Source organism: Colobus angolensis, unplaced genomic scaffold (assembly GCF_000951035.1).
Source record: "Colobus angolensis palliatus isolate OR3802 unplaced genomic scaffold, Cang.pa_1.0 Scaffold45, whole genome shotgun sequence".
Classification (NCBI taxonomy): Eukaryota; Metazoa; Chordata; class Mammalia; order Primates; family Cercopithecidae; genus Colobus; species Colobus angolensis.
In genome coordinates this window covers 695,575-722,036 of record NW_012117932.1, presented here as the reverse complement: position 1 = coordinate 722,036, position 26,462 = coordinate 695,575, and the positions used below count along the sequence as shown (strand labels likewise).

General features: G+C 36.9%; 1 protein-coding gene and 1 pseudogene across 1 annotated transcript in view; one reads left to right on the top strand and one right to left on the bottom strand.

Annotated features, from left to right (window-relative positions):
• Positions 1 to 23,351, top strand: part of MIB1 (mindbomb E3 ubiquitin protein ligase 1) — a 144,590-nt gene extending 121,239 nt beyond the window's left edge. Inside the window, exons 14-21 of the mRNA XM_011957771.1 lie at positions 1,891 to 1,977; positions 2,841 to 3,002; positions 5,700 to 5,881; positions 8,271 to 8,463; positions 12,534 to 12,612; positions 16,179 to 16,292; positions 17,582 to 17,682; positions 23,152 to 23,351. Coding sequence (XP_011813161.1) covers positions 1,891 to 1,977; positions 2,841 to 3,002; positions 5,700 to 5,881; positions 8,271 to 8,463; positions 12,534 to 12,612; positions 16,179 to 16,292; positions 17,582 to 17,682; positions 23,152 to 23,292 — 1,059 coding nt within the window. The 3' untranslated portion in view covers positions 23,293 to 23,351. The remainder of the gene's footprint in view (positions 1 to 1,890; positions 1,978 to 2,840; positions 3,003 to 5,699; positions 5,882 to 8,270; positions 8,464 to 12,533; positions 12,613 to 16,178; positions 16,293 to 17,581; positions 17,683 to 23,151) is intronic.
• LOC105523086 lies at positions 14,011 to 15,048 on the bottom strand (annotated as a pseudogene).
• Positions 23,352 to 26,462: the final 3,111 nt, after the last annotated feature.

Genomic DNA, 26,462 nt, shown 5'->3' with positions numbered 1-26,462 from the left:
ATATATATTTTAATTAGCTGGGTGTGGTGACATGTGCCTGTGTCCCAGGTACTTGGGAGGCTGAGATGGAAGATCACTTGAGCCTGGGAGGTTGAGGCTTCATGCCACTGCATTCCAGCCTGGGTGAAGAGGGAGTGAGACACCGTCTCCAAAAAAAAAATAAATAAAAGGACAAATAACTCTATAAAAATGGTCAAAAGATTTAAACATCCACTTTACTAAAGGAGATATACAGTTAGCAAATAGGCAAGTGAAAGTGTCATTAGTGATTAACAAAATAGAAATAACCACAACCAGATACTACCAATTGCCCACCAGAATGACTAAAATTAAAAGACCAATAAAACCAAGTATTGGTTAGGATGTGGAACAGTTAGAATTCTTATATATTGCTGGTGTTTTTTTAAAGCAGGCACTTTGAAAAACAAATTGGTGGTTTCTTACAAAGTTTGACATAAATTTACCATGTGACTTAGCTATCCCACTTCTAGGTATGTACCCAAGAGAACGTAGGACACCTTTCTAAGCAAATACTTGTACTGAATGTTTGCAGCAGGTATTATTAGCCCCATACTGGAAGCGAAGCCAAATGTTAATTAAGCTAGTGCCTGGATAAACAAATTGTGCAAATTGTGGTGCACCCATGCAATGAATACTATTTAGTGAAATGTCAATGCTGGAAAAGCTCAGGAAACTTAAAGAAAATCCCCATTGTTTACATTTATATGAGAAAAAGACATGATAAAAAATAAAGCTGACACTCGGGAGGCTAAGGCGGGAGTATTCCTTAAGCTCAGGAGTTTGAGGCTGCAGTGAGCTGTGTGCCACTGCACTACAGCCTGGGTGACAGAGTGAGACCCTATCTCAAAAAAGAAGAAAAGAAGCTGAGATCAGGTGCCCTCTGACCACACATCAAAGAAACGTAATAAAAACAAATGAGAAATTCCCATCTTGAAGAATATAATATAACGTTACCAAAGTTTCAGTTCCATATACCCTCCCTAGTATCAGAGTTGTAACCAGAGGACATGCGTGGTTCTAAGACCCAAACGAAATGATCAAAGTTTATCTTTTGAATCTTCAGCTCTTTTGTTAATCTCATTTTTTAAAAACTTAAAATTATGCTAGACATTTGCTAGGCATTTTTTATATGTTATTTTTCTTAATCTTCACATTAACCCTGTGAAATAGGTTTTAACTGTCACCATTTTGAAGCTGAGGAAATAGATGATGGAGCTTTGACCTAGGTCCCCTGACTCCGAGGTGCACTTATTTTGTGCCTCAGTCTCTTTCTTCATCAGGGTTCAGCTTTTCTCATATGATTCTTTGGCTGCCCTAGGATCTGGGGTAGGACTTTCTGCTTACTTTAATGCATAATTTTATGTACAAATTAAGCATTGCCTTCTCACCTAAAGCAAAATTTCTTTTCACAGATTGAGGAAGAGCTCAAATATGCAGCAAGGGGAAGTGAACTTATTAGGTCATTAAAGTAAATCTAAATCCAGTATGCAGACTCATTAAATATACAACTTTTCAGGAAATATATACAGTTCTAAGGAGTTGATTATTTCCATTACTTTATAGTGGAGATTGAAAGAGATCTGTCTTTGAACTCTACTGTGCTTTGTCCTTTTTAACTATTCTTAGATGGAATTAGCATAATAAAGATATTTTTAAAACTTGCTGTTTTACTTCAGAAAGTTAGTTGCCCCATCCATTTTTCTACTTTAACAGCAACTGTTACCATATGAGAATAACCTTGCAACAGCTGAAGGAGAAAGTAGCCAGCAGTGTTCGGTGTTATGTATTCCTTATAAGTAGTTAGTTTTTCATGTTCTTTACTGTTTTCATGTTTACTTTAACCATTTAAAATTTGTTCTTCTCGTTCAGGGTAATGCAAACCTGGATATCCAGAATGTGAACCAACAAACTGCCCTGCACCTTGCTGTTGAACGACAGCATACCCAAATTGTTAGGGTAAAGTATTGACATACATTTTAGCTTACAATTACATTTTAACCATACAGATTCTTAGAACTTCCTGAAAATTGGAATGATACAGTGTTACATGTCTCAAAATGGCATAGTTAGATGTAGGTAAATGTGAATGCAATGTGATTTGCCAAGACACATAAGACTATATGCTTAAGACTGGTTTCTATATATAGATGGTGCTTTTCTAAAGCTCTTCAATAAGTATCCTAGAAAGGATTAGGGAAATTGGGAAAGCACCGTAAGCAAAGTTTTAATAAACTTCTATTTACTGCTAAAGTAATCTTTTGAAATGTCAACTATGCATTTTTATTTAAGGGGTTGTAGTTTAGCAAACACTGTTCACATTTATTGTTATTTGAAATTCCTCTTGTTATCCTCCATGGCTTTCCTCATGACCATACATTTGGAGAAAATTGACCAAAAGAAATAGAATCAATAATAACAGTTGCTTGTTTGTGTACATAATAAAAGAATTTTGAACATTATGATTTGGTCCTGGTGGAAGTGCTTAACATATCTCAAGTCATACATCTAAAGTTAAAAAGAGAAATAAAGTCCTAAATATCCGCCCATTATCATCATCTTAGAGTAGATGAATTAAGCAACATACCGATTCTCATATATTTTTATTTTCTCTAATTCAATATATTTAAATAACCAGAACACATCAGTCTTTGTAAGGAGCCACAGGGTTCGAGAAGAGTAGAAGGCAAAAGCATAAAAATGATTAGCTTTAGTGGTAACTTCTTCAGTAGGTCCAGGGTGCTCTCACCGTTACTTTAGATATGTTGAAGTTTCTTATGTACGTGGACATGTTACCAATATGAAACATCTTTCTCTTTTAGCTTTTGGTCCGGGCAGGTGCCAAGCTGGATATTCAGGATAAGGATGGGGATACTCCTTTGCATGAAGCTCTAAGGCATCACACTTTGTCTCAGCTACGTCAGCTCCAAGATATGCAAGATGTGGGGAAGGTGGATGCTGCCTGGGAGCCATCCAAAAACACAGTGAGTAAAGATCATCTTTCATTCAGTACCAGTGGAAGAACATTTTTATGCAAGATCTTATATTTACTGGTAATCTAATCTGTATTGGATAAAATATTTTATCAGAGCTATGTACTTAGAAACTTAGTTTATGAACTTAGTACTCTAGTCAGTACTATCTTATTGCTCCACATTTTTACCAAAAGTTGTTCAGTTCTGTTGTTGTTGTTGTTGTTGTTATGGACTCTATGTCGCCCAGGCTGGAGTGCAATGGCTTCATCTCTGCTCATCACAACCTCCCGGGTTTAAGCGATTCTCTTGCCTCAGCCTCTCAAGTAGCTGGGATTACAGGAGCCTGCCACCACGTCCAGCTAATTTTTGTATTTTTAGTAGAGACGGGGTTTCACCATGTTGGTCAGGCTGGTCTTGAACTCCTGACCTCAGGTGATCCACCCGCCTTGGTCTCCCAACGTGCTGGGATTACAGGCCTGAGCCACCGCGCCTGGCTGTTCAGTTCTTTTCGACATCAACCATTCATAAATAGATACGTGGTGGTATCTTACTGTAGTTTTTAATTTGCATTTCCCTAATGACCATTGATATTGAGCATCTTTTTATTTGCCTGTCACCACATGTATTTTACGAAGTGCCTGCTCAAATCTTTTGTTCATTATTTTGTTGTGCTGGTTGTTTTCTTATTACTGAGGTTTGAGAGCTCTTTATGTAATCGGAATACAAATTCTTTATATGTGAGTGCACATATTTTCTCTTAGTTGGTAGGAGGTTTGTCTTTTCATTCTTTTTTTATTTTTTATTTTTTGAGACAGAGTCGCGCTGTGTCACTCAGGCTAGAGTGCAGTGATGATCTCGGTTCACTGCAACCTCCACATTCTGGGTTCAGGTGATTCTCCTGCCTCAGCCTCCCGAGTAGCTGGGACTAACAGGCGCCTGCCACCATGCCTGGCTAATTTTTTGTATTCTTTTTAGTAGAGACGGAGTTTTGCCTTGTTAGCCAGGATGGTCTCGATCTCCTGACCTCGTGATCCGCCTGCCTCTGCCTCCCGAAGTGCTGGGATTACAGGCGTGAGCCACCACGCCCAGCCCTTTTCATTCTTCTAATAGTGATTTGGAAGAGTCAAATTTTTTAATTTTGAAGAAGCCTAATTTATCAAGTTTTTCTTTCATCATTTATGTTTTTTTTTGTGTTCTGTCTGAGACATCTTTGCCAAACCCAAGATCACTGAGGTTTTATGTTTTGTACTAGAAGTTTATAAAGTTTTAGCTCTTATGTTTAGGTCTATGATTCTTTTTGAGTTAATTTTTATATATCGTGTGACGTATGGATCCAGGTTCATTTACTTGTGGATATCCAGTTGTTCCAGTACCATTAGTTGAAAAGACTTTCTGTTTCTTTTCTTTTCTTTTTTTTTTTTTTTTTGAGACAGAGTCTCGCACTGTTGCCCGGGCTGGAGTGCAATGGTGTGATCTTGGGACACTGCAACCTCCGCCTCCTGGGTTCACGCGATTCTCCTGCCTCAGCCTCCCAAGTAGCTGGCATTACAGGTGCACACCACCACACCCCACTGATTTTTTGTATTTTTAGTAGAGACGGGGTTTCACTATGTTGACCAGACTGGTCTCGAACTCCTGACCTCGTGATCTGCCTGCTACAGTCTCCCCAAGTCAAGGGATTATAGGCATGAGCCACCACACCTGGCCGAAAAGACTTTCTTTTTCTACTGAATTGCCAGTATACTTTTATCCAAAATGCAGTTAATTGTTTATGTGAGGGTCTCTTTCTGGATCATGTATTCTGTTCTATTGGTCTATGTTTTTAGCTATTTGATGCCAACCCCCAGTCTTGATTACTGTCTACATAATACGTGTTGAAGTCAGGTAGTGTAAGTCCTCCAGTTTTCATGTTTTTTTGAAGTTAATTTGACTATTCTAAGTCCTTCACATTTCCATATGAATTTTAAAATCATTTTTAAGAGGGTAAAAAGGTTCTGAGACCAAAGTGTTTGAGACCTCTGCCTTATTTATGACCATGGGTAAATTCTCTTAGCTCTGTGTGCCTCTTTTTTTCTCATTTTAAAATGGGAAGAGGAGAGCACTTACCTCGATAAGATTGTTGTAAAGATCATGGAAAGTGTGTAAAATAATACTTGATCCATTTTAGACATTCAATAAATGTTAACAATTATTGCTACCATTTTCACATAAGATGATGAGAAGAATCTCAGATAATAATCAGAATCTAATTTGTCTCATTCTCCATATCTTGGCTCAGTTCCTAGTCATTGGTTCTTTTCTCAGTTTTCTCTCCTGTCGTTGTTTCAAGTTGGTTGCTAACTGCTCCAGAGCCAAATTAATTAGTATCTCAATCGGAAGTCCCACTTTTGAGTTCTGTTGGGCTTAATTGACTTGATTTGGGTTATTTGTCCATCCCTGTACTAGCCATACAGGTAAGGTAGTGATATCTGACTGGTTTGGGCCATTTTTGGTCCACCCCTGCAGCTGGAGAATGTAGGTCCACCTCTACAACTGGAGAAAGCATACTTGTGTATATGCTTGAGAAAACCGGGGTAGAGCAGTGGGGAGGGAACATTAGGACTGGAAATTGTAAGTGTCCAACACACACACATACATATATATGATGGCAAGAATTGATGGCAGATTCCTAGAGGGAAAATCATGACTCTTTTTATTTTATTGCAGTTAATAATGGGACTTGGTACCCAGGGGGCAGAGAAGAAGAGTGCAGCATCTATTGCCTGTTTCTTGGCAGCCAATGGCGCTGACCTGAGCATTCGAAATAAGAAGGGTCAGTCGCCACTTGATCTCTGTCCTGATCCGAATCTCTGCAAAGCACTGGCAAAGTGTCATAAGGAAAAAGTCAGGTTTGTGTAATTTATTATCATTAAACTTAATATTCTGTACAGAAAATATCATGTGGTTTCATAATGGAGGACGTGGCTACTTAAAAATGTCTTTATCTTTGCTCTTCCTGTGTCTTTTTGTTGACCCTTTCTTCCCTGAAATTTTTCTTCATTGAAAATTTTTCTGCAGGCAGCTTATCTCTTATTTTATGCCATATTCCCCACATTATTAAGTGCAATGCTCTATGCTTAATAAGTTCAGAGAAACTAAACTTGTCTGATCTTCTAGTACTCCCATGTGTTAGAGGGATTTATAAGAAAAAGTCTTCTAGTAAAATTGCTGTTATTAATGTTATATGTATTTTAAATTGTATTTATTTTTTATTTTATTATTATTATTTCTTAAAAATAGGTCTCGCTGTGTTGCCCAGGTTGGACTTAAACTCCTGGGCTCAAGCGATCCTTTTACTTCATCCTTAGTAGCTGGGACTTTATGCATGTGCCACTGTGCCTGGCTTTGTGTTTAAAATTTAAATAGAATCTTCCTAAGAGAGGCAACTTGCACTCCGTGAACAGGTATCTCACACAAACTCTGTAATAAATCTTAGCACCCTGCTCAGTGCCTGACAGGTGCACTCAGTAAGTATCAATGGAGAATTGACAGAATTAATAAATGAATGCACCAATTCCTGGTGGAGTTTTCTCTAAAGATGATCATTTCACATTTGTCTCTTTTTCTGAAAGATATGTCAGTGATTTTAATTATTATTTATGACATAACTGATTTCCTTATGAGATTTTATGGCTGTACAAAAAGGTACACATCTCATTGCTTTTTTTAATCTGAACAGTGCTGTGCAACTGTTGTTGCCCTTTATACCTGGTTCTTGTCACTGAAATTTCAGTAGCTGTTCCTTAACCTTAGTGTTCCTTGCCTCTCTTATAATTTATGTGTAGTGATGAAATATTATCTCTTTGGAATCTGTGCATAGAACTGTGTTATAGAGGAAATTAATATACTGAGGTATATACATTTCTTTAAGTGTGTTCTTAAGGAACATTAAATTCTATTACAAAAAGAGCATGTATCAGCCAGGTGCGGAGGCTCACACTTGTAATCTCAGCACTTTGGGAGGCTGAGGCAGGTGGATTGAGGTCAGGAGTTCGAGACCAGCCTGGCTAACATGGTGAAACCCTGTTTCTACTAAAAATACAAAAATTAGCTGCGGCCGGGCGCGGTGGCTCAAGCCTGTAATCCCAGCACTTTGGGAGGCCGAGGTCAGGAGATCGAGACCATCCTGGCTAACACGGTGAAACCCCGTCTCTACTAAAAATACAAAAAACCTAGCCAGGCGCGGTGGCGGGCGCCTGTAGTCCCAGCTACTCGGGAGGCTGAGGCAGGAGAATGGCGTAAACCCAGGAGGCGGAGCTTGCAGTGAGCTGAGATCCGGCCACTGTGCTCCAGCCTGGGCGACAGAGCGAGACTCCGTCTCAAAAAAAAAAAAAAAAAAAATTAGCTGGGCGCACGCCTGTAATCCCAGCTACTTGGGATGCTGAGGCAGGAGAATTGCTTGAACCGGGAGGCGGAGATTGCAGTGACACAAGATCACACCACTGCACTCCAACCTGCACAACAAGAGCAAAATTCCATCTCAAAACAAAACAAAAAAAGAGAATGTATCTATAAATATAAAGATACAAGGCACTATAATTACTGCAGTATTAACTTTTAAACAATGGGGTCTAAGATGGACCCTCTTTGTGTACGTGTGTGTATGTGTTCATGAGTTTCTGAAGATTGTGGTAGAAACAGGACATCCCTTTTCTGTAGCTGTAGGTGGTCATATGTATTTCTGTGCCTTGTATCTGTGTTTACAGATGCATTCTGTTTTTCTGTAATATAATTTTATATGCCTTAAGGATACACTTAAAATGTCAAAACAGCAGCTGAAGTGTTATGTTTTCCAAAGTGCCCTATCTGTTGTGGACTCTGATGACACTTTGTTCCATTTTTAGTTAGGATAAATAACATAGGGGCTAGTGAGGATTTTTGTTTTATTCCTATGCCTTCCTCTGCTGGTTCTATATAGATACAACAGGTTCTGAGCAACATTTTGTTTATGCTAAGTTTTTTTTTTATTGCTGTTTTTTATTTCATTGTTAGAAGATTCATCCTTTTCCATTGGGTGAGTGAATGTTTAGTTTGAAGTTTGAATTGTGTTAGAAGTACCTAAAGATGCAGAGATGTATATAAACACAAAAATTTAGTGTTTCACATATAGATGTTAAAGCTTAATTCTTTAATATGACTTTTTATGTATACTAATGATGCTCTAGGTATATTTTTAAACATTTTAATTAGTGAATTTGTAATAAGATAGGCTTGATTTGAAATACTTTCTTTTATTAGTGGTCAAGTGGGTTCTCGGAGTCCTTCTATGATTAGTAATGATTCTGAAACCTTAGAAGAGTGTATGGTGTGCTCAGATATGAAGAGAGATACTCTTTTTGGCCCATGTGGACATATTGCTACCTGTTCTTTATGTTCTCCACGAGTCAAGAAATGCCTCATCTGTAAAGAACAGGTTCAATCCAGGACAAAGGTAAGATATATTTAATATAGTATTTTGTCATTTTATGCAGTTCTTTGAGACTAGAATTAATAATAAGATTAAATGACGTCATGCATCTGTGTAATTTTGCTCTTCCAAACAATGATTTAAATATAGGAATACATAATTTCTGTATTTATCAGGAGATCAGAATTTCTTAATTTATTGCTGGTTTATAGTCTTGCTTATTAATGTACTGATTTGCTAAGTTAATTATTATCTGAGTTTATTGATACACCATTTTTACTGTCAAATTTTTTAGCTGTTAATTGTTTCCTTCATTATATCTAAAGTATGGTAAAATTAAAATTATCTACCATTTTGCTTTCAAAGCTCCCTGTAACCTAAGGATAGATTTAATTCTACTTTGGATTGTAGTTACTTGTATGTTGCACTTTTTTTGAAGTACACAAACTGTTTTGCATTCGTGTTTGTAAAATACTTAATTCATTTGTTTGTTAGAATGTCACACATTCTAGATTTGATTGTTTTATCAAGTTGTTGTTTAACTTGCTGTCTTCTGTGTTTCCTGTAAGCTGGAAGTTAGATGTAATAGTTTGATCGGGGTCTGCTTAACATTTTTGGCAAGAAAGCTTCACAGTTGATGCCACACACTTTTCATTATGTCCCATCTGAAGGCAAAAAAAGTCTTGTCTCCCTGTAATTAGTGATGGCCAAAATCTATATCTGCTCTGAACTTTTTCTCTCTCTTGACTCCTTTTGCTTTTTGGGAAGTATAGTTCTTTTCTGAGTTTTATTGTTTTCCATGTAACTTAGTGCTTTATTATAACTGTACCATATTACTAATTTTGCTTTACTGAAATAATTTATTTTTTAGTTTTTCAATACTCAAATGTGTGTGTGTGTTGCATATAAAGTGAAATTTGAGTTTCTTACAAATGTTTCTCTTGCGGTAAATAGTTTAAACCAAAGAGTATGTTGGTTTTGAAGTAAAAACTCATGGAGTTTATATTTCTTTTTCCATTCCCTTCTTTTTATAATCTTTATTTCTGTCTTGCTATTTATTTTTTCTTAAGCTATTCATTAACCATCATTAATAAGAAAGGAGCTGTTAGTAATTCTCATAATGAATTAGCTGGCAGTGACTTAAAAGGTGTTACCTTGCCAGTGCTTCTTCTATTTTCAACCTTCTAAGCCTGGGTGGTTTTTATGATCCAAATTAATGTATCTTTCATAGAATTTTTGGCACAGGAAAAAGCACAATGAAGTTATTTTTGATAGGAGATACTGGAGTGCTTGTATGTATGTAGCTGCTTGATCAATTCATAAAGCTGAGAAGGGTGAACTAATAGCACTTACTGTGTGCCAAACACTGTGTTGGCGTTTAATTTGTATTAAATAGGTGTTAACCCTGCTTAATAAATTAATGTGGATCATTCTACTTGGCATTTATAATTTGCTTTAGGTGCCTGCTTACAAAGTAATAGTTTGGGAAAGAATATAAAAGAAGAACAAAAATTTAAGCCATTCTTTTGTTTTTAGATTGATCTGCGTATTCTGCCATTGTGTTTGAAACTTTTTGTTAGATTAAGCCCTGTTTCAACGAACCTGTATTGAACTCCTGTTTTATAGTCAAGACAAAGATGTATATAATAATTACATGCTAAAGATTTGTAATCTATTGGTAAACTATGACTTATATATAAGCTACTCTGTCATATTGGGTGTTATAGGTGCTTTAAGAGAGTTATAAACTGAGTAGGAGTTTAGAGCCTCAAGTTGTCAGAAGCAGAGTCTTAGCTATGAAGTTATTCTTACAAAAGCTGTGGCTCAAAGAAATATACTGACAGCTGGTTCTTGAATGCAGGTCTCTTGATTCTTAAGCCCCTGTTCTTTTCAGGTGCATAGACAAAATTAAGAATGATGTCCGCAAGGGATAGTTGATGGAACAGAGAAGGAGAGGAAAGGGGAAAGAATACGCTTTCATTCTTTTTCAGACCTTTTGAATATAGTTATTTCGAGAATTAATGGGCTTGCAATTTGATTTTTAAATATAAAAGTTTTAAATCTGTAGAAAAGTAGAAAAACTATTGATATACCCACCCAACAGATTTGCCAGGTTGGTTGTAGAGCCTTTGACTATGAAGAAATAGTGACCCCAAGTGGTTAAAGGATAATGAACGTCTTCATTGAAGAAAAACAAATTACAGTATTTGGAGGGTGGTATAAACAAGCATGGGATCCTTTTCTGTTAGAGAAATACAAAGAAAGAAATTAATTGAATTAACATGAACTATTTCTGTTGAAATAGCAAAAATATGTTTTAAAAAATGCTAGCAAGGAAAGTGGCAAACAAGCACTCTCTAAAATGGAGTCTAGGAGGCCAACCCGGCTGTATGTACAAACATTACACAATATGCTTTGGTTTAGTAACTCCACTCCTGGAAGTATAACCTGAGGAAATAATTCAGGAGGAAAAGGTATGACTACAATTTTTTTTCTTATAATAGGGGAATAGGTACAGATAAGGTTTTTAGATCAGTTTGCTATATTATTTTAAACTCTTTAGAAACAATTCAGACAAAAAAACAAATGCAATGGAAACCATTTTAAAAACCAACACATTATATAGAAAGGAGAAGATAACTATTATGTATTAGGCACTGATTTTATATATTACACGTTGAACTACTTTATACCTATCAGATTTACTCTTTATCACCCTGTGACGGATTATTCTTTATTGTTTAGGTAAATAATGTTGTAGCCCAACAATGTTAGGTAATTTGTTGGTGTTGGAGGTAGATTTTGAATCCAGGAATGTCAGCGTCTTGATCAACCATGTCTTACTGCATTCGACTTTTTCTATACTTACGTAAATTCTGTGTACATACTGAGGTGTAAGTTGGGAAAGTCCGTAGAGAGAAAGAGAGAGAGCACGCCTGCATGTATTTGGTTGTTTGGGTGATGCTGTAGGTGAGTAGTAGTAGTTGCCATTTTTGAACAGTAATATTAAGTGACGCCAGAGATGGCTAAATGTGACTGTGTGTTAGAAGGGAGAATAGGTGAAAGACAGATGAGTGGCCAAGAGCTGTGGGGTAGGGATACAGGAAGCCAGAGCCAAGGTGATTAATAGTTAAATGTCCAAGCTCAGATTAAGTGGACATGAAGAGGAGGTGAAAGTGAGGGAGATGATGAACAGGCTGTGGAAGTCTTTCTAGAGATCAGGGAGAAAGAACAGCCCAAAGCCATGGGCTTCAGGCAGCATAGGAACTGACCAAGTTCTGGAAAAGGGCACTTTAAGGTAGAGTATCTTAAATGTGGGTAAACAGAAAAATCCCTCTTGGATTTTAGCAATTTGGCTAGTCTAGCTAGATTTTTATTAATATTAGAAATCTGTCTTCTTTTAGTCATTTCTTTCAGTCATTTCTTTTTTTTTTTTTGAGATGGAGTCTCACTCTGTCGCCCAGGCTGGAGTGCAGTGGCATGATCTCGCCTCACTGCAAGCTCCGCCTCCTGGGTTCACGCCATTCTCCTGCCTCAGCCTCTGGAGTAGCTGGGACTACAGGTGCATGCTGCCACGCCTGGCTAATTTTTTGTATTTTTAGTAGAGATGGGATTTCACTGTGTTAGCCAGGATGGTTTCAATCTCTTGACCTTGTGATCCGCCCGCCTCGGCCTCCCAAAGTGCTGGGATTACAGGCGTGAACCCCTGCACCCTGCCTAGTCATTTCTTATTTTACTTCTTTATTTGTTCATTGTCTTTTTTAGTTCCCCCTCAAAAGTAGTTTTTTGGGGGAAAAAATATTGAAGCCTCCAGAGGCTTTCTCAGAGGAAGTGGAGTTTTTTTTATTCTATATTTTAGGACAGATAGGGAGATGAAGGTAGAATAGAAATAAGTGCCTGTTAAGCTAGGGTATATAAAGATGTGAAAATGAATAACCCGGAAAGTAGAGGATGAGGGGAAAGTGTGTGTTAAATTTCTCTGTGCCTAGAGTGTTTTCTTATGGAGGAAATACATTTGGATATAATCAAACTTGTTAACGTTACTAGATTTATCTATAGATGGTCACTCTGTGCTGTAACCTCTTTTTCTATAGATCGAAGAATGTGTGGTATGCTCTGACAAGAAAGCAGCTGTTCTTTTTCAACCCTGCGGCCACATGTGTGCTTGTGAGAGTAAGTAGCCTATACAGAGTTCTTCAATATTATTATTAAAATAGAAAGTGAAACAAAATTATGGTTTTGAGGGGTTTTTTGCTTTTGCTTTTGGATAACTCATAAAAAAGTTGATGGGCCCCGAGTACCTCCTATTTCTTTCTCCATACTAGATTGTCAGCTGTTTCCCTCCATGCGTCTGAGCATTAGGGAAGACTGAATATGCTGTGTTTTATTTCAGTTGTATTAGCACAAAAGGGTCTCTTTCCACACATAATAGAAATTTATTTTGAAAAATAAATATTAAAACATTTACTCTAGCCTGCGTTCACATACAAAATTAGCGTGTCTTCATTTGTCTTGACCTTAGTATTGCCTCTCCTGTGTACTTTCCTCACTGCAGAAGAATCAACAGCAACCGTTTCTGGGGCTGTAATTTCTGGCCTTCTGTAAACTTTTATGCCAGGAGAGCTTTTAGAAATCTTTTCTTTGTGAGGATAGTATTAAAATTTAAAATATTTTTAAAGTTTCTTTTAAATATATTGTCTTGAAGGCCTTTGCCCTTGTTCTTTTCAAGTTCATACACTGTTAAATATTCTCTTCCCTTTGCTTTTCTTCATTTTGTCAGTGAAGGATTTTATTTTATTTTATTTTTTATTTTTGGCAGAGTCTCGCTCTGTCACCCAGGCTGGAGTGCAGTGGCACAATCTCAGCTCACTGCAACCTCTGCCTTCCCAATTCAAGCGATTCTCATGTCCTCAGCCTGGGCAACAGACTGAGACTGTCTCAAAAAAAAAAAAAAAAAATTAAAAAAAAAAAATTGCAATAGGCAGCTGGTCAACTGAAGAAAGGGTGAAGGTTTTCTTTTGTAACATTTTGCCTAAAGTGACTGTTTTTGTTTACAAAAGAGTGGTATAATGGCTATTACCCAGTACTATCAAAAGGGCACATAGAGAATTCTCTGTCTTAAGTAAAAAGGACTCAGGTTACTTAAGTTTTCATAGGCCAGAAGTTGGCGGACATTTTTTGTAAAGGGTGAAATAGTAAATACTTTTGGCTTTGTAGGCCACATGGTTTCTGTAGTAACCACTCAACTCTTTCCCACTGCTCTACTCTGCACTGTAGTGCAAAAACAACCGTGGAAAATATGTAAATAAATGGGCCTGACTGTGTTCAATGAAACTGGTTTTATAAAAGCAGATGACAGGTCAGATTTGGCCCTCAGGTGTAGTTTGCTGACATCTATCATTCACCAAAGTGATACCTACATGAGACCTGAAAGATGATTATAATTATTAGTTGATAACACAGATTCTAGAGCCTTAATATAATATTTCCCCCCAGGAGCTTCCAGAATTTTTGCCATGGTCTTTGCTCCTTTTTAAAATTTTTTTAAATTAAATTAATTTTTTTTTTTATTTAAAAAGCTTCAGCTTTAAATTTAGCTTTCTGACTCTGGGCTTGTGCCTTCAACATTTTCACGATGACATTCTGCTCTTTGAAAGGAAAGCATTCTTGATCTGTCATGGGTACATTTAGCAGTCATGGAAACACTATCGGCCGTGCTGACAGTTTTTAAAATTTTAGACAACCTTACAAGAACTTTAGGTCTCACAGCATATGACTCCCTTGAAGTCTGCCTGGGCACACGCCACATGCAGACATTGGTGCTTTCCCTACCTTCTTGATATAAAGTTAACAATACCAAGGTTTGGGACAGCCTAGTTTTGTTAAATGCTGTGTTGTAGGAAAGCCTATGATGGTGCGTCAAAACTGGATCATGCTGAGTGCCTCTAGATAGCGTCCCTGAAAGAGGAAAAACAGTCTTTGCTTTAAAATGTATTTAATGACAAGAGTAACAACCAACTTTTATTGAGCTCTTAACTCTGTACCAGGCATTTTAATCTCTTTTTGAGTATTTCCTCATTTATTTTCAGAACAATCCTAAGAAGTAGATGGTTTTCTCTATTTTATAGACATGCTCTTAAACATTTATTTGCTAAAGGAGATGAAACTGAGGTAGAATATATTCCTTTCCCAAGGAGTATACGGTAACGTAGTTAGTGCAGTACTGCCGTCACAGTCAGGTTAGGCGGTGAAAGTGCCTTGGCACACCAAAGGAAGGAGAGATTACATCCCTTTTGGAGGTGCTGAAGAAAGATTAGAAACAATATAGATAGAAACAATACAAATAGAGAAGATAGAAGCAAAGATAGAAACAATACAATAACTAAACTTAACAGTTAATTTTAGATAATTGTGTTTATATATTATATATTTAGTCAGTTAGTCCTTATGTTTAAGAAAAAAATCTGCCTTCAAATTGAAGACAAATCCCAAACCAGATTTCCACTTAGCGTTAGCTCCTACCTAGTGCATCCTGTATAACCAAGCGTCAGACCCATTTATGTTTAGGTTTTGGCATGAGGTCAGCCTTGGTAACTAACGGTTCTCCATCCATCAGTGTACATAGTAAACTATTAGGAATGTAGGCCCTACTCTGTCCACATCAGTGGTTTTGTGCTTTGTTCAAATCTAGTGGTTTGCCATAGCCTGAATATTCTGCCATGGTTTCCATTATTTTTCCCATTTTTGAAATGACAAGACACTTGATATGTAGGCTAAGATATGGAATACATTTTCATAATAAATGTTAACGAGAAAGAATATGTTGAATTGCTGTGTGTCATTTTATAATTAATTAACAAGTTTAGATGAAAGGTAGTATTAACAATTCACAACATACAGTTGTGTCTAGATATTTCTTATTGGAATGGGAACGCATTCTTCTGAAATACTGTTTATAACCTTTGCAAATCAAATATTAGAAAGATAATCTTTTATGAGAATTAAATTTTTTTCCTGAACTGCTATATTAAAAAAGCAATCAGTAAGCAATTTCCTTGTTACATTGCATCAATTTGATAAGAGAAGGAAAGAATTGTTCAGTGTATTTTAGTACTTTTAGAGAAAAGCCATTTACAATAGAAAATATTTTTAGAAAATTATCATATTGGCGGGGTGGCGGGCCGGGGGGAGAGAGCATTTAGGACAAATAGCTAATGCCTGCAGGACCTAAAACCTAGATTATGGATTGATAGGTGCAGCAAACCACCATGGCACATGTGTACCTGTGTAACAAACCTGCACGTTCTGCACATGTATCCCAGAGCTTAAAGTAAAATAAAAATAAACAAATATAAAGAAAATTATCATGTAAGCAAGCTTATAATTCTAGTATTAGTTGACATTTGTCAGTATTATCTCTCTCCTTTATTCTCAAGTCTTAAGATCTTGAAATATTTATTGTTTCACTTATTTCTTTAAAAAACAAATTTCACAGTTTATTCAGCTGTATTAGAAAATGTCATTGTTTTCATAATGATGGACTCTCTATTCTGGAGGCTACTGATGGAGAATACTCATTCTTAGGTTGATAACATTTTAAGGAAGTAGAATTGCATATTGATGTAACTTGTATAACATGTATTTCAGTGTGAAGTTTAAGTCATAAAGATTAGCAGAGAAAGGCAACACCCTCATTAATGTTCTCTCTTGTAAGAAGTGTCTGTGTTACCATTCTCCAGACTGTGCTAACCTGATGAAAAAGTGTGTGCAGTGTCGAGCAGTAGTTGAACGAAGAGTGCCTTTCATTATGTGCTGTGGAGGGAAAAGTTCAGAAGATGCCACTGATGATATCTGTAAGTCAATTGTCTTAAGCATTTTCATATTTTGCTTTTTTTGGGGACTTGCATGAACACCTCTTCTCTTTTGTAATATACTACTGCCTTATAAAACCTAAGATGTCTGACTTGGATCCATAGTGGAGCAGGTATTGTTTTCTGGTGCTCTTGTTATATTACAAGAAACCTGAAATTCTATTTTTCTGTGATTATAGAACTGTAACATCAATCTTTTGAGAAACATGTATACTATTAAGAATATTGTTGTGTTCTTACATAAAGAAAATTTGTGCTCTATTTTAAGATGAAGTTTAGTGTGTTTTGTCCAGGGGCGGGGCACCATATTACAATTTATTTTTCAGTTTACTGAAAGTATTAACCTGCTTCCATTATGCAACAGGTTTATTTACTTCGTTTAGGTTTTTTATGGAATGGTAATTATTTGGGGCAGAGTAACTATAGGCAAACAAAAAATGTAACAGTGAAAGGGTGGAAAAATGAAAAGTAAATGATTTACCCTCAACATTTTCAACAGTACAGCTGTTTCAAAGTATTTTTTCTCTTTGCACTAGATATTAGCTGAATGGTTTCTTTGATTTCATATTCTCTGAACATGTTTTATGAGTAGATGAGGAAGAGCATTAGTGTGTAGCAACTTCTGCATGAGACTTTTGTCTTTATCACAAATAGAACAGAATAAAAATCTCAGGGACAGATTAGCTAGAATAAAAGCCCAAGAATCTAGAGAATAGGAAAAGTGAAGTCAAAGATTTCCCTTCATGTTTCCATACTACGAATGATGGCCTTTCTTGAGTTCCTCATCTCAAATCAGTAATAACAAGGAAGTTTAGTCATAAAGAAAGGAGACTAGATTTTTGTATGTCCTCATAAAAATCATCTAAGAGATTTTAATTATTGCTGCCAAAGCTGGCCAAAACTCTGCTGGTTCCTTTCTTGGTTCATATGGTACAGGAACAGAGGAAACAAGCATAGAACGTATTGGTGAGCTTGCCAAAGGAAGCATGTAGAGCCTTGGAAAACCCCGAAGTCTGTGTATGGACTGTGCTCTGGCTGAATTAAATATAATTACAAATTAATGTGCAAACTATTTCTTTTTGGAGTTCATAAATGGAAGAGTATAACAGAATGTCACTACTGTATCTGTTGTCCAAGAGTGAGAAAAATTTTTAAAGAAGATTGTAATAATAGTTTTATGTTTTTAATAAACAAAACTAATAATTTTATAAATACAATGTCATTCTGTCAAAGCAATAATAACTGAAAATCTTTTAAAATCTACATTATAGCAAGTGGGAATATTCCAGTGTTACAAAAGGACAAGGATAATACCAATGTCAATGCAGATGTGCAAAAGTTGCAGCAACAGTTACAAGACATTAAAGAGCAGGTAATAATGATTTCATGTAAACAGTGACGCTATGAATGGCACTGAATATTTTCCCGTAAAACTACTAATGTTTCTGTAATAAGTATGGTTTATATTAGTGTATCACTTGTATTATTTGAATATTTGCAATGATTAGAGGGTTTAATCGGCACTTTCCAAAACAGGTAACACACAAATAGCCAATGAACATGAAAAAATGATCCAATCACATTAGTGATCAGGAAATGAAAACTAAAACCACAAGGAAGTTCTTTTTCATAACTATTAGATTGAGGAAAATGTTAAAGACTGTCAGTATCAAGTGTTAGGCAGAATATGTAGCAGCCATAACTCATACACTGCTGGTGGGAATATGTATTAGTAGAAACACTTTGGAAGACAGTTTGTCATTATCTAATAAAATGGAACAGGTTATTGTTTAGGAATATAAACTTGGAAAAAACCCATACAGATGGTATTAGAAGTCGAAGATAGTCCAGGCGCAGTGGTTCATGCCTGCAATCTCAGCACTTTGGGAGGCCAAGGTAGGAGGATTTCTTGAGCCCAGGAGTTCAAGAGCAGCCTAGGCAACACAGTGAGACCTCAACTCTACAAATAATAATAAAAAAAATTAGCTGGGTGTGGTGACCTCCCAACTACTTGGAGGCTGAGGTGGAAGGATCACTTGAACCTGAACGATTGAGGCTGTGGTGAGCTGTGATCGCACCACTGCACTCCAGCCTGGGTGACAGAGTGAGACTGTCTCAAAAAGAAAGGAAAAATGTGTCTGTACATACATATACCATAAAGAAAAGCAGGGGAAAGATAATGCAAAATTCACCATAGTAGTCATCAGTGAGGGATACATGGAAAGGATTGGGGAGGATTTATAGAGGGGCTTCAAAAATAAGAGTAACATTCCATAATTTAAACTGGGTGTTTATTATGTTATTCTTTATATCTTTTTTTCTTTTTTTTCTTAGAGTCTCACTCTGTCACCCAGGTTGGAATGCAGTGGTGCAATCTTGGCTCACTGAAACCTCTGCCTCTCAGATTCAAGTGATTCTCATGCCTCAGCTTCCCAAGTAGCTGGGACTACAGGTGCACACCGCCACCCTCAGCGAACTTTTGTGTTTTTATTAGAGATAGGCCATGTTGTCCAGGCTGGTCTTGAACTCCTGGCCTCAAGTGATCTACCCACCTTCCCCTCCCAAAGTGCTGAGATTACAGGCGTGAGCCACCGTGCCTGGCTGTTCTTTATATCTTATATGTATCAACAAATGTACTCTTTTATATCTACCTAATATTTAATAAAAGCAACAATAAGATAAAAAAATTAGCAAAAACTTGTAGGTTTGTTATGTTAAGTAAGACAGCAAGTCTTTTTTCTTTTTGGCCATACCTTACCATTTGACCAAGTTACTAAATCTGATTCACAGGCTTGAGCAGTTCTTTATTTAGCCAATCACATCAGTATTGCCATTCAATTGTTAGAATCATCACTCCTGTGTTTTCTATCTGAATTTATAAGAAAATAACATGGTCAGTAGTTAGTGGCCCAGGATAGCTAATGACTCTTGTGATAACTAATTAAGAATTGGTCAGTTGCAGTGATGTGTGCCTGTAATCCCAGCTGCTCAGCATGCTGAGGTGGGAGGATTACTCGAGCCCAGGAGTTTGAGATCAGCCTGAGCAACATAACAAGACCCTGTCTCTACAAAAATTTTTAAAATAAATCAGTGGGCTGTGATGACACATGCCTGGAGTCCCAGCTTCTCAGGAAACTGAGGCAGGAGGATGACTGGGGCCCAGGAGTTTGAGGCTGAAATGAGCTATGACAGTGCCACTACACTCCAGTCCAGATGGCAGAGTGAGAAACCATCTCTTTGTGGGGGTTGGGGGGAAATAATGGAATGTCTGAATTTATTAGGCATTTAAACCCCCATCTGAAGAGATGAAAACTCTGATTGGACCAGTTTTTCTTTTGAAATCCAGCATCTAGCAATACTTGTTATTACAATGAATAAGTAAAGATCAATATGAATTTAAAGGTTCTTAATGTAATTTGGAACATATTTGGCTAGTTCTAATATAAAATAAAACATTTAATGTATCTAATACATCTAATGTAAAATAAAAACATTTTTAAACATTTGAAGCTGCTAGCATCTTGATTACTTTCCCATAAGACATCTACAGAATAAGCTGATTTTTGAACATGTCTTCTATAAAAAGCATTTTGTATTCTAATTGTGAGTTAAAATTGTTAACATGAATAGTGACATTTATTGAACCCTATATGGATCCTAAAAGAATAATTCAGCTCTATTACATCCAAAGGTTAGCATTCTACCCAACTTTATTCTTCCTTAAATTATCCTCATCACCATATTTTATCACTGAAGTATTTAAACAGTTTTATTGAGGAATGATGGGATTTCTTATAGGGACTCCCTTCAAGGTTATTAAAAACAAACAAACAAACAAAAAACCAGAAAACATTCAAATAACTCTCTTCATTTAAATCTCTAGTCTATTACCACAGTGTTTCTTTAACTGATAAAATTTAATTTAACTTGGTATTAAGGATATACTAATCTCAAAGTAAACTTAACACAGGCTGCACAGATGTGTCTACTTTTGGAAGTAAGAGTTATCTAATATTACAAATACCTCTTGAAAATTTAATAGACATGAAATATATTAATGACATTATCAATCTTTTTTTTTTTTTTTTTGAGACAGGATCTTACTCTGTCACCCAGGCTTGAGTGCAATGGCATAATTATGGCTCACTGCATACTGAAACTCCTGGGCTCAAGCAGTTCTCCTACCTCAGCCTCCCAAGTTGCTGGGACGACAGGCATGTGCTGCCACACCTGGCTAATTTATGATTTTTTGTAGAGATGATGTCTGTTGCCCAGGTTGGTCTTGAATTCCTGGAATTCCTGGACTCAAGCAATCCTCTTACCTCGGCCTCCCAAAGTGTTGGGATTACAGGCGTGAGCTGCCGTGCCTGGCCGGCTTTTTAAAATCCAAAAAGATGGGATTTTCTACAGCTTTGCTTCTCAAAACTTTAAGACAGTTTGCTTTGGAGGAGTCGGTCTAACAATTTAGGCTACAATTCCTTTTACAATGATCTCTGGTATTCTCGAAGTTGGTAACAGTTGGTAACAACATGTCATATAGGCTTTAGGCCTAGTTTTTTAGTCATTTCTTTTTAGTTATTTCATTTCCATGTTATTTGGGAAAGCTATAAATCAGAAAGTATTATGATACATTAAGGCAAATATGATTTTATAAATGTAAAATGTGTTTTGTGAATTTCATATATAGCTGACATACTTCTACATTCTTGTAAATTCATGAAATTTACATTTATTAATATGTAAGGCTAATTTGTTTTAATTCAGGGGAATCTGCATTGATAATAATACAGTGCAGCACATTGTCTAAGAGCAAGAACTCTGGGGCCCTGAGTTGGTTCACACTAGGGCTTGCTTTGAGGAGGGTTTTTCAATCCTGCTGAGCCTAGTTTCCTCATTTTCCAAGTGGGAGTGATACCAGGACTGAGATTGTATCCTATCTAAGCATAGTGCCTGACAAGTGTTCTCAGCTACTTCTCAGCACTGCTGCCCACCCTGCACTATGTATTGCATGATACAGCCTTCTTTTTATGCAAGAGCAGCTGAGTACCTAGATTCAGGGAATTTCAGTTAGACTGAATGGAGCTGTTTTCATCCATTTCCTATTATGTTTTGGTTTATTTAGTTTTTTTTTTTTTTGTTTGTTTTGAGACAGAGTCTTGCTCTGTCACCCAGGCTGGAGGGCAGTTGATGCAGGATTTTTCTCAACCCCTTTGTCGGACTTGCGACAGAGGTGCCCTGTTTACTTAGCCACTGTGCTCAGCTGCTTGCGGGAGGGAGCACATGAACGAGCAATTGCAGGATCCATGCGGTGGCACCCAGGTGGGGGTGCCTGTGACTCCAGAGTCTCTGAGGGTGTGTGTTAGAGTGCTCTCTGAGTTCTGCCTTCCACGGACAGTGGTGTGTTATCAGCTCAGTTGGCCTCTTGCCTCATCGTGTGGGGTAGCTACCCTCCGCCAGTGAGGGCAAAGGGCCAGTGTTAACAGCCTTATTTTGGGTACCCACACTTGGTGTGTCTTGAGGTCTTGTCCAGTGTTCAAGAAGAATGAGGTTACCTGGACACTTGAAGGATAGTGAAGGCAGAGAGTTTTATTAAGTGATGCAAATGGCTTTCAGCAGAGAGGGGAACTGGAGTGGAGGTGGGACAGGCAGGTAATCTTCCCCTGAAGTCCCTGAAGTTAAGCCATCTCTCCTCCGAAGTCCAGTCATCCCTTTGAAGTCAAATTGCCTCTGTCCCCTCTACCACCTGAGTCTGGAGTCTTTAAAGACACAGCATGGGAGGAGTGGGCAGGGTGGGCTGTGGGTAGTTTTGGAAAAGGCAACAATTGATTGGTAAAAAGACATTATTTAGAAAGAACTAATTGGGCTGGGCGTGGTGGCTTATGCCTGTAATCCCACCACTTTGGGAGGTTGAGACAGGCAGATCACGAGGTCAGATCAAGACCATCCTGACCAACATGGTGAAACCCCGTCTCAACTAAAAGTACAAAAAAAATTAACTGAGTGTGGTGGCATGCACCTGTAGTCCCAGCTACTCGGGAGGCTGAGGCAGTAGAATCGCTTGAACCCGGGAGGCAGAGGTTTCAGTGAGCTGAGATTGTGCCACTGCACTCCAGCCTGGCAACAGAGTGAGATTCTGTCTCAAAAAAGAAAGAAAGAAAGAGAGAGAGAGAGAGGGAGGGAGGGAGGGAGGGAAGAAAGAAAGAAAGAAAGAAAGAAAGAAAGAAAGAAAGAAAGAAAGAAAGAAAAGAAAGAAAGAAAGAAAGAGAGAGAGAGAGAGAGAGAGGGAGGGAGGGAGAGAGAGACAGAGAGAGAGAAAGAAAGAAAAGAAAGAAAGAAAGAAAGAGAGAAAGAACCAATTGGGAGACAGTGGGCAAACAGGAATAGAAGTTCTCACTTTGGCCTGTGGGTTTCAGGCTTTTCAGTTCAAAGGTTGGGTTTCACTGGGGACCCGCCCCTGTCTGCCTAGAATTTCTCTGCCTCCTGCCTCTATCACAGCGGCGCAATCTTGACTGCAATCTCTGCTGCCTGGGTTCAAGTGATTCTCATGCCTCAGCCTCTTGAGTAGCTGGGATTACAGGCATGAACAACCATGCCTGGCCATGTTTTATGTATTAATAGTTTTTAGTCTTATGTAGTACCTTTTATACTATCCTGATAGTACAACCAGTATTTCTATTTTGTAAGGATGACATTTTAACTATTTAAAAATGTTAAAAAATTTTTAAAAACTATCAAAATACTTTTTGACTAAAACAACTAAAGAAAATTAAAGATATATAACAGTCTGTCACTTTCCAAATATAAAGTGTCTAATTTATTACTTGGTTATCTCACATTACAGACAATGTGCCCTGTGTGTCTGGATCGTCTGAAGAATATGATTTTCCTCTGTGGTCACGGAACCTGTCAGCTCTGTGGAGACCGCATGAGTGAATGTCCTATTTGTCGCAAGGCTATTGAACGAAGGATTCTTTTGTATTAACTAAGACACATGGTGTATTTTGTTAGCTAATGTATCTAGTCATGAGATCTTAGTAGGCTTTTGATCTAGTTGGAAGTTCTGATGAGTTAATTTCTAATATCATAGTTTAATTAGGCTGTAATTAAACTAGATTATAAGTTTAATTAGAGTATAATTAGGCTGTAAATGTACCAGAACAAAAAACCCTACAAAACGGTGTTGGAAGTTGTGTTTTTTGTTTTTGTTTTAAATTTGAAAAATCAAATTCATGTAACTCGTAGGTAATTTACCTTTGGCTTCTAAGAGGAAAGTCCTTTAAGGATATCCTTTTTTAAAAAATTGCATTTTTCTCTTACAATTTATAAATCTGTTAGATCTCAAAAGGCGTAATTCTTTGTGATCAGTTATCCTTCATTTTATCATGGTTTTACACAGTGAGTTGACACAGGTTCTCTGAAAAGTCATGCATCAAATAAAAGGGGCAGGTCAAACCATTATGTCACATGGTAAATTATAAAATGACAGTACAAGTTCCAGATAGTTAAGGGAATACTGAAGGCATGATTCTCTTTTTAAGATAACAGGAAGTTATCCACGTATTTCTTTCTGAATTCTTAGAGTAAATGGAAGCATAGAATGAGGGAATAATGACTTTGCATTTATCTTACTTTCTAGATTCAAAAGGAACATTAACTTGAATCAGATTACCAGTTTCAAGATGACTGATAGACAAGAAAAGGAAAAATAAGCAATAATAGTGGGCAACTGAAAAGAAAAAAAAAACAGGAGTATCTATTAACTGGCCACTAGCAGTTGCCTTTCCTGTGTTAATTTATACACTATTTTGCTCAGCCAGTGTTTTTTAAAAAATCCGTGAAAAGTGTACTTCAGGTTTTCTGTGATGACTTATCTGGGCTTGAGCTTGATCTGAGCAGTGAAATGACATTGCCCTATTTGGACCTCTGAGGTTCTATTTAGCTTTGCTGATGTACTGAATAGTACCCCAGTGATCTGCAAAAAATAATGCCTTTTCCAAAGGCAGCAGTCTTTTCTTCTTTGTATCAGTTAATTCTGACAGTGTTACTGATTCTGTCTTCATTATAGGCCTTATTTCCATTATCTCTTTCTTTATAGTAAGTTTTACTGTAAAGAAAACAGTCTTTCTGTGTATACCTACAGATGAGGATATTATTTAAACTGCCAACAATATCCAAGACATGGTCAATAATCTAATTATAAGTACTTTAGAAAGAGTGACCAGGACATTTATAGAAATGTCTGCTTACCTGTAGACTTTAAAAACAACAACAACAAACTTTAGAGCATTTAATCATTTTTTTTTCTCCTTTGAATGATCTCCTTTGTAGTCTTATTGTCTCCTGAGTAAATATACACATAAATAAGTGTTTGGGCGTTCATTGCTGCTAGACTATATCAGCTGTTTACATAGTGTCTACTATATGCTGTTGATAAGCTTTTTCCTAAAAATAGTTATCCTCTTTTGTAGTTTTTTTCCTCCTTTAAATCTGGCTAGCTTTTCTTACTTCAGTTTTTGTAGAACACCAACTAAATTTGAAAGTATGAAGTCTCTAGCCCTCATCACACTGTTTCTGGCTGTTTAATCATTGCTGCCTTTGCAAGTCCTGGTGAAAGCAATGGGGAGCTTTGCTTGCTGGTTTTGTAGTCTCAACAATTCCATGTCTATGTTTAGCTGAGTAACTGCTATCATTTAGAACAGTACAATTTTTATAGATTTCAAATTCGAAAATTTGTATGGATTCAGTTATCTAATAAGGGGCCACTGAGCCTGTTTTTAAAACTATTTTGAAGTTATAAAAAGGTAGAACATCTGACTGATGATTTTCACATAAAGAGACAGACAGACAATCTTCTTGCAGACATGAGAACAGCATGTTAGGTTTTTCTTTTCCTTCCATGCCATGGGCTACCCATCTCCGCTAGATCACCTGGTGAGGAGGGAGCACCTGGCTGACTCCTGCAGAGTTTGGCCAGTCAGAATTGTGTGGTCCCTAGCTCTACTTTCCTTAAACAAATCCTTTCTGTTTTCTGGCTGCAATGCTGAAACAGATCCCTCAAAGGTGATAGCATCTTCCAGACTAGTTTAATTATTTCTTTATAAGAATATGACATACATTTTTATTATAGAAATAATGTCGTTATAATTTTAGTGCTAGTACTTGTGGGTTTTCTGTGTTTGTATCACCTTGAAATTTGTTGCGTGAATAGAAAATACTTCTTTATTCATGTTTTCAATCACCTAAAAATTATTTTACATTTATTTTGGGTTTGTGAGAGATAGTAAGATTAAGAACTTCATCATTTCAGTGACTTTCCTCCAACTCTCTGAATCTGCTACCTCTTATATATGTCCCTTAGCAGTACTTTTCCAATTAGGTTTGTTACCCTCCTCATTAGCTAAACCTCTTTATCTTGTGCCTCAAAAGAGCTTTTACTTTTCTTAGAATCATTTTAAAAAAAAGAAAAAAACTGACACGCATTCATGCAAAAAAGTATTTATTGGGCTTCAGGGATTAGATACATAACAGTGGAAAAATGGCATCTTAGCACACTCAGAATTTATTGTGCAGCAGTTGTGTATTTTAAGGAATCTGTAGTTAAAAGGAAGAGATCCAAAGGTCCTGATAACATTTCCTGATGTTTCAGAAGAGTTGTCATTGAGTAGTGTTTGGATTTCCTCTCTGTACCCCTCACCCTGCCATTTTCTCCTTTATTCTTCTAAGATTGTTAGTGTTGTTACTCAAAACATACACATACAACATACCAGATGGTGCTATTCTAATGGTATTTGTTCACATAATCTAGCATTCTTACTGCTTATACTATATACGTATTTAATTTTGTTGGGAGCAAGAAGGTTTTCAAGAAAAGATAATTTTGTATTAGTGTAGGAATATATTAGACAAATGTTTAGCTGGCCAAATTATGCATAAGATATTTGTAACTTTAAACATTGCAAATTGACCAGCTAGCTATGGAATCATAAAATTAATTGATAATTCATGTTGGAAATACATTTCTTAAATTTATATTTTTATGGCTTTAGCCCGTAAGAGCATTTTAGCATATTGAAATGCATGCTGCTTAAGATGTGTCTGGTTCAAATATGAAAGCTTGCTGGGTCATTTTTACATAGCAGAAACATATTATGT